We start from the raw sequence: 8,883 nt of genomic DNA on the forward strand, positions 1-8,883 counted from the left end.
CCCGGCCGGCTGCTGAGGCGCTGGGAGGAGCTGCGGAGGGCGGGGACTGGTGTCGGAGGAGGGGCGGGGTGGGAAAGCTCGAGAGAACCCGGTGGCTGCACAGACAAAAAAGCCCCGAATGGCTGGAGGGCGTTCAACTGTTACCAGCCTTTTGGGGCAGAGAACGGATTTGACAGCTCCACAAAGTGAGGATATCCGCTGACCCCGCGAGACGGAGGAGAACCCTTCCCCGAAATTCTCTGTCCACCAAAGCCAGCGCTGCAAGGCTGCAACTTTCCAACTTTGTTTTCCAGAAAGAAGACTGCCCTTTAGTGTACAAGGAGAGGGTGAGAGGGTGATCTAGCTTGTAGATCGGCTGAAGACACCAGTGGTTCCAAATGTTACCCATATGTGTGTTTTCATGACAATTTGATTTCTCTGATTTTATTTTTACATTTTTCATTTTAAAAACACAGAGTGATTTTGGGGGGCATGCTGAAAGGTAACTGAAGACCGCAAAGGAAAAACTATTGTCATGGCTGAAGGAGAGAATGAAGTGAGATGGGATGGACTGTGCAGTAGAGATTCAACTACTAGAGAGACAGCACTGGAAAACATTAGGCAAACCATTTTGAGGAAAAGCGAGTGTCTTCGTTTGGTGAAAGAAACACCTCATCGTCCATCAGACGGGCTTTCAAATACCGAGTCTTCGGATGGGTTGAATAAGCTACTTGCTCATCTACTTATGCTTTCTAAGAGGTGTCCCTTCAAAGATGTAAGAGAGAAAAGTGAGTTTATTCTGAAGAGCATCCAGGTAAGGAAGAGCATTTTAAATACAACTGTCTCCCTAGTACAGTGAAATTTTATTTGCAATTATTCACCTTGTGTTTGTTTCTATTAGGTGATTATGTAAACTTTGATTATGAGTTTACATCTTTAAATTAGAGGGTTCTGTAAGTAAACAAGTAGCGTTTTTCTAGAGTTTTAGGCAGAAACTGCTTTGCTCGTGGAAGAATATATGAAAACTACAGTTAATTCCAAGTAAATACTTGTTTTTCCTTATATTTCTTTTTACATGTTGTTGGGAAATGTAGCCAGTGTGTTTTTTCACATTGTCACAGTGTTCTGAGTGGAAAGGCTCACATTTAAAAGCCTCTAAAATGATAAAAGATATTAAATGTTTCCTAGTCAGCCTGTTCAATATAATTGGTGGAACAATTTTCTCTTATTTTTAAAAACAAACCAGGATGTGTTCTCTAAATGCAACCTCTCTTTTTTCAGAAAGAGAATGATATAAATAATAAAAAGCTCTCTTAAAAAAGCTAACATCTTCATGTTGAAAAGGTGGACCCAGATGGGGTATTTGATAGAAACACTTTTATGGCAAATTGCTCAACCAGCTTTCTCTGTGTTTGCCTGAATTGTTTCTTTTTCACATGTGTAGCTATTTAAGATATGAGTGCAGCAGGTTAAAAATATTATAGTTTTTCCTCCATTTTGTTCAGAATGTATCCTGTTTTATTACAAGGTGTGTTAGAAGACTTTTTTTAAAAAAAGTTTTTAGATATTGAGAATATTCAGTAACACCTTATATATGCTTGTCAATCTTTACATTTCTCAATCCACGTGTGTTGTCCAAAGTCATATATGAGAGGTTTTTAAAATTTAAAATGTACTTGGGTAACTATGTAAGTTAAAATTGACAGTTTTTATATACTGGCTTGAATTTAGTTTAAAGCAACAGAAAAATAATATCCACAAAATGAAGACTCTGTTTAAGATCTTGGGATATTCCTTCTCACTAACACTTTGGAAACAATTGTTACAATTCAGAGTTACCAGAGAGGAATTAATATACTAGGTAACTGAAGTTTACTCTTTGAAACACAAAAAGTTATTTCTCTGTCTTCTAGACTGTAGTGGCTATAACAACCATTTTTGTCCATAATGGGGTCATCATTAAGCATATCAAGTATTGTTGTGCAGCAAAGGGTGGAGGACTGACTATATGATCCATTAGTTTTTATATTTTTTGTGTGTAATTTTTATAGTTTTTCTCTTGTGTCCTTTGCCATCAGGATACTTGACTTTGGTCTCTTCCTGATCTTTCATTTTGCTGCTTAATTTATATTAGAATGGGAAACCAGATAACCGATTTTGTTAAGAGTTTATATTGAAAATAAAAGTGAGCAGGCTCTGGGGAGTATAGTATCAAAGGATTTCAATATAATGATAAATAAATGGATACTGGAGTCAGAGTTGGGCTCAAATTCCGCTCCTTTACTAATGTCCTTGCCTGTAACCTTGGGCAAATTCCTTGACCTTTCTTAGCTTGAATTTCCACGTCCGTAAAATGGGAATAACAACACAGAGCTCTTGTGAGAATCAAATGAGACGTAAAGTGCTCTGGTATATATAGTAGATGCTCCTCTGCCTTTCATAAGTGAAATACATAGACTATACGATATATATTTCAAGACTCATTCATCCTGCAAAAGGACTCAAGAATTTCCTTTCCTGGGAAGGTTCCCTATAGACATACTCTTTTTTTGCATCTCTGCATCTATTGTACAATTATAACAGGCACTTTACTTATATTGTGTTATAAGCACATGCTTATGTGTCTGTCTCCCATAGGAAGGCTGTGAGTTCTTAAGAGTATTGGCTGGGGCCGGGCGTGGTGGCTCAAGCCTGTAATCCCAGCACTTTGGGAGGCCGAGACGGGCGGATCACGAGGTCAGGAGATCGAGACCATCCTGGCTAACACGGTGAAACCCCGTCTCTACTAAAAAATACAAAAAAACTAGCCGGGCGAGGCGGCGGGCGCCTGTAGTCCCAGCTACTCGGGAGGCTGAGGCAGGAGAATGGCGTAAACCCGGGAGGCGGAGCTTGCAGTGAGCTGAGATCCGGCCACTGCACTCCAGCCCGGGCGACAGACCGAGACTTCGTCTCAAAAAAAAAAAAAAGAGTATTGGCTGGGACCTGGAAGCTACTAAATAAATATCCAGTGGATAAACAAATTTGTACTTTCCTTCTTTCTGTTTTTCATCAGTAGTCTGAATAGATGGAGTTTTCAGTTTAGGGAGTTTCCACCCAGCCTCATTCATTTATGCGTGCAGTTATGCAACAAATGTTTATTGAACCCCTGCTGAATGTCATTCTGAGAACTGAGGACCAGTGGTAACAATTTTGACATTATACCAAAGGTAAACAGACCATAAAGAAGTAAAGAAATAAAAAATTTAATTTTAGATAGTAAGGGAAATCTTTCCTGAGGCAATGACATTTAAGCAAAGACATAATGAATGAATAAATATTATCCATGTAAAGGTGAGATTTGTGAGGGGACATTCCAGACATAGGGAACAGTATGTATGAAGGCCTCATGACAAGGAGAGCAAATGAGTTCTAGGAGCTGAAAGTAATGCAATATGGCTGGGACAGACAGTTTGAGGGTGGCATGAATAGCTTAAGAGGACATACTCTGGAGTTAGGCAGACCTGGCTCCGATACTGTCATGTGTCACTTAATGATGTTGATACACTGAGAAATGCATCATTAGGTGGTATCATATTTGTGTGACTATCGTAGGGTGAAATCACACAAACCTAGATGGTATAGCCTACTACACACCTAGGCTATGTGGTATATAGCCTGTTGTTTCTAGGCTCAAACCTGTACAGCATGTCACTGAACTGAATACACTTTAGCAATTATAATACAATGGTAAGTATTTGTGTATCTAAACATAGAAAAGGTAGAGTAATAATATAACATTACAATTGACCCTTGAACAACATAGGTTTGAACTGCATGAGTCCACTTATAGGAAGATTGTTTTTTCAATAGAAGTTATACTAAGTTGGGTGGGGTAGCTCACACCTGTAATCCCAGCACTTTGGAAGGCTGAGGTAGAAAGATCTCCTGAGGTTAGGAGTTGGAGACCAGCTTTAACAACATAGCAAGACCCATCTCTACAAAAAGATAAGAAAAAAAAATTAGCTGGGTGCAGTGGAGCACACCTGTAGTACCAGCTACTCAGGAGGCTGAGGCAGGAGGATCTCTTGAGCCCAAGAGTTCGAGGTTGCAGTGAGCTATGATTGTGTCATTGCCCTCCAGCCCTCTGGTGACAGAGCAAAACCCTGTTTCAAATAAACAAACAAAAGTTACACTTGAGTGTGCCTGCCTTTTCTGCCTCTCCTTCTGCCTATTCCACCTCTATCACCCGTGAGATAACATGACCAACCCCTCCTCTTGATCCTCCTCATCAGTGTACTCAAACTGAAGACCATAAGAATGAAGATCTTTATGATTATCTATGTCCACTTAATGAATGGTAAATATATGATCTCTTCATTATGATTTTCTTTTTTTTTTTTTTTTTTTGAGACGGAGTCTCGCTCTGCCCCCAGGGCTGGAGTACAGTGGCCGGATCTCAGCTCACTGCAAGCTCCGCCTCCCGGGTTCACGCCATTCTCCTGCCTCAGCCTCCCGAGTAGCTGGGACTACAGGCGCCCGCCACCTCGCCCGGCTAGTTTTTTGTATTTTTTTAGTAGAGACGGGGTTTCACCGTGTTAGCCAGGATGGTCTCGATCTCCTGACCTCGTGATCCGCCCGTCTCGGCCTCCCAAAGTGCTGGGATTACAGGCTTGAGCCACCGCGCCCGGCATGATTTTCTTAATAACATTTTCTTTTCTCTAGCTTATTGTATTGTAAGAATACAGTATATAATATGTATAACATACAAAATATGTGTTAATGGACTATTTATATTATCAGTAAGGTTTCCAGTCAACAGTAGGCTATTGTTGGCTAAGTTTGGAGGGAGTCAAAAGTTATACACAGATTTTCAACTGTGTGGAGGGTTGGCCCCCTAACCCCCTTGATGTTTAAGGGTCAAGTGTGTAATCTTATGAGACCACTGTTGTATATGGGGGGTCCGTCATCAGCTGAAATGTTACGCAGTGTGGGACTACTTTATTAGCTCTACAACTTTGCATAAGTTACATAATCTCTCCTTGATTCAGTTTCCTCATCTGCAAAATCAGCATGATGCGTATGATTCCTGCCTCACAATGTTGCTGTGAGAATAAAATAAATGATGTTTGCAAAGCATAGCACAGTGCCTAGCATATAAGGAATGCTCAGTTAATGTTAGGTATGCCTCCTATTACTAGGCAGAAACCAGACCCCAGAGGGGCTTGTAGGCTATGTTAAGGGTTGTGGACTTTATCATAGAAATAATGGAAGCCACTGGGGGATTTTGAGCAAGGTAGTGTAGTGATTGATAGTGCGTCAGAAGGATCACTCTAGAGAATGGATTTCCATGGTCAAAAGTGGATGTGTGACATCATTTGGGAGGTTGTCGTAGTAGCCTATGACAAAAGTGATAGCGGACTAGGATATAAGGTAGGGCAGGAGGGAGTGGAAAAAATTAAAATGGGTCTGGTAGATATCAAGGAGTTAGAAACCACAGGATATAGTATTTAGTTGGATTTAGAAGATGAGGAAAATAACAAAATTAAGCATGGCTCTAAAGTTTCTGGCTTGAGGTACTTGGTGAATTGTGCAATTGTTTTCTGAGACAAAAGAGGAGCAGGGGGTCAATTTAGGGGAAAAATGAATGCTGTTTTAGACATGTTGAGTTTAAGTTGTCTATGCGACATCCAAGTAGAAATAGCTCCTAAATGAATTTCTGCCCCCGATACCACTCTTCTAGTTCTGTCATTGCTATCTCTCACTTCTCCAGATTAAACTCACCCTCCACTTTTATATCTCTCCTCCACATAGCTGTAGAGCCATTTATCTAAAATGAAAATCTATGTAACTTTACTGGCAAAAGCCCTTTAGAATAGAATTGAATTTAAACTTCTTAATGTCACATAGTACCCAGCATTATCTGGCTTTCACTTACCTCTCCAGCTTCACTGCCTACCATTTTAGCTTCAGCCTCGCATGAGAAAGCAAATATTAATTCAAATGTAGCACTCCATAATGCTTTCTGTTATTCATTAGTAAAGCAGCAAAAGCTGCGGTGCATATGCAATTTCTGCAGCTGCTCCTCAAGGCCCTGAATTGCTGTGGGTCAGCTCAGAGGGCTATAGTTGGCAGGGGAGAAATGGTGACAAGGTGGTAGAATGGATTCAATTCCAAGGAGCTAAATCTATTTAAAAAAAAAAAAAAAAAAACACGTTGGGAGATAGCATCTTTTGTTTATACCCCAGTTCTTGATTTATTGATTCCACATCAATATGTTTAAATATATTGACATTTTTGAGAAATATTCTGGGCCAGACAGGCACTGTTCTTGGGACTTGAAGATCAGTAAGTGTTGTTTCCTGCTTTTGAAGAAGGTTTTCTATTCTCATCCAAGGCTTTATTTATATTAGGTTTTTAAAGAAACTTAAGAAGAATTACACCTTTTGATACTCTGGATTCTCTAAATAAGGGAATGGTAGTATTAATACTGGCCCACTTTACTAATATAGTCTACTGGTGAACTATAGTCTTGATGATACATGTAATTAAGGAGAAAAATGTGAGAGCACATATGTATCAAAAGATTTTGAGGCGTATCCAGAATAGCCAAGTACTTTTCCAAGAATGGTCATTTGATCATATTTTCATAAGTTTGCCAGCAATCAATACTGTCTGAAAGTAAATTGGCTTAAGATAGAAAATTTAGAATAAGCAACAAAATACTTATCTTTGGTAAGTTGGGTAGAGGAGGCTTTCATTTAGTAAAGTGATTATTACACCCCCCACCTCCAGGAGAAATGAAACTTTCATTGTTGGGTATGAGGCACATTTGTAGCTGTTAGAGCTACAGTTGGAGTTGCAGTATCTAGTTGGTATCCAATTGGGTAATAAATAGATTGAAGATCTAACAATAAGTTTATTATTTCACATAATAAGTCTGGAGGTTGGCAGTTCCAAGCTTGATTGATTCATTGGCTCAACTACATTACTTGTCTGCTTTCTTTTTTTCTTCTCCTTTCCTCAGCATAGCAAGTGATGTCTCCATTTCTACAGCATGCTATTCCAGGCACCATGTGCAGACATGACTATCTGCAGCTAAGAAAAGAGTTTCTTCCCAGGGTCTCTCTCTCAGGAAAGAAAAGCTTTCCCAGAAACCCTCTAGCAGACTTCCTCTCAGTTTCTATTGACTGAGATTGGGTCACATGCCCTTTTTTAAGCCAGTCATTGATGAGTAAATTGGGCATCTCTATTTTTGGTTTGGACTAATCAGCATTCAGCCCCTAAGGACCAGGAGACCACCACACCCACCCCCCACCCCATCACTTGAACAGAAAATTTCTCGATGAGTAGAAGCAGGATAGAAGGCAGTCAGGCCTAATTACAGGCTTCCATTAAAACTGCATGTGTATCTAACTAGATAATATATCACTTGGTCTATTTATAATTTGGATCTGATTAGATTAGAAGCATACTTAATTCATTTATAGTGGGGCTATAAAATATAACAGATTGGAGACATTCTAGAAGCAGATTTGGTCTTTTTAAATGATTGTTTTGTTTTGATTTTTTTTTTAACTGCCATTTAGTGAGAGCCAAAAGTCTAAGGTAGTGCTTGTCAAACATTCACTGCTGACTCTTAGATATCACAGCAAATATGAGAGTCCTCTTTCAATATTTACACTAAGCTTCTCTCCCCCATACCACTATTTTCTGGCCTTTCTTATTTTATTGATACATTGAGAACTCGGTCCCTTTCCCTCAGAAAGCCTTGTGGCTTACTTCTCAGTGCCTCCTCTCATTCCTGTCTTTGACCACTTTCCTTCCTTGCTTTTGAGGCTCAGAGAATATTCTTTATTCTCAGGTTTTTTGTCCTTCTTTGGATAAAGAATGTGAAGAAATTGAAGGCAAATCTTTAACTTTTTTTTTCTAAATTGTTTGAAGACAGAGCCAGTCTTTTTTAACTTTCTGACTTACAGTAGGAATCATATTTGTACTATCTATACTCAATGTCTTCTTTATAATATATAAATACATCTTGTCCTATGTTTTGACTCTTCAGAAAGATCAAAATTAACAACAATACTCTTATGTTTTCAGATTTCATCTATTTTATTTTATTTTATTTTTTGAGATGCGGTCTCAGTCTGTCGCCCATGTAGTGCAGTGACACGATCTTGGCTCACTGCAACCTCTGCCTCCGGGGTTCAAGCGATTCTCCTGCCTCAGCCTCCTGAGTAGCTGGGATTACGGGTGGGCGCCACCACACCGGGCTAGTTTTTAGTAGAGACGGGGTTCCACCATGTTGGACAGGCTGGTCTTGGACTCCTGACCTTGCGATCCACCCGCCTCGGCCTCTGAAAGTGCTAGGATTACGGGCATGAGCCACTGTACCCGGCCCAGTTTTATCTATTTTATTCCTGTTGCAGTGCCCCCAGTGACCTCTAACATGAAAAAAACTGATTCATTTAAAAAATGTTTTTCTAACATAGTTATTTTGTTTACAAATGGGATATAGTATTTTGTACAAAGATGTTAAACACTTGCATAGTAAATTTTACTTTAAGGTCATGGGTTGTTCATGACATCATGAAGGATCCTCTAAAACAATGGCTTAATTAGAATTTTTTTCTCATTTTCAACACTTTGTGTCCTTAAAGTGCTGTATATGCAGACCATTCATGAAGTAAAAGAATTAGAAAATAGGTGTGCTGTTGTCTTTGTTTAGAGTTACATTTATTTTTCTTTTGATAAGCCATTAGAAATTTGCAAAATATCTTTTTACCATTTGAATAGGTAATAAATTAATAATTCAAACTGCTAACTTAAGGATTGTTGAAACTTTGGTCTGACAGAAAGTAGCTGTGGAATCGTGGGTATAATAAAAGATTCTTTTTTTTTTTTTTTTGAAATGGAGTCTCACTCTGT

General features: G+C 39.3%; 1 protein-coding gene across 1 annotated transcript in view; it reads left to right on the forward strand.

Moving 5' to 3' along the window:
* Positions 1-7: 7 nt before the first annotated feature.
* Positions 8-8,883, forward strand: part of SESN1 (sestrin 1) — a 102,561-nt gene continuing 93,685 nt past the window's right edge. The window contains exon 1 of the mRNA XM_011952818.1: positions 8-793. Within this exon, the coding sequence (XP_011808208.1) occupies positions 515-793 (279 nt within the window). The 5' untranslated portion in view covers positions 8-514. The remainder of the gene's footprint in view (positions 794-8,883) is intronic.

The sequence above is a fragment of the Colobus angolensis genome, unplaced genomic scaffold, assembly GCF_000951035.1.
Source record: "Colobus angolensis palliatus isolate OR3802 unplaced genomic scaffold, Cang.pa_1.0 Scaffold35, whole genome shotgun sequence".
Taxonomy (NCBI): domain Eukaryota; kingdom Metazoa; phylum Chordata; class Mammalia; order Primates; family Cercopithecidae; genus Colobus; species Colobus angolensis.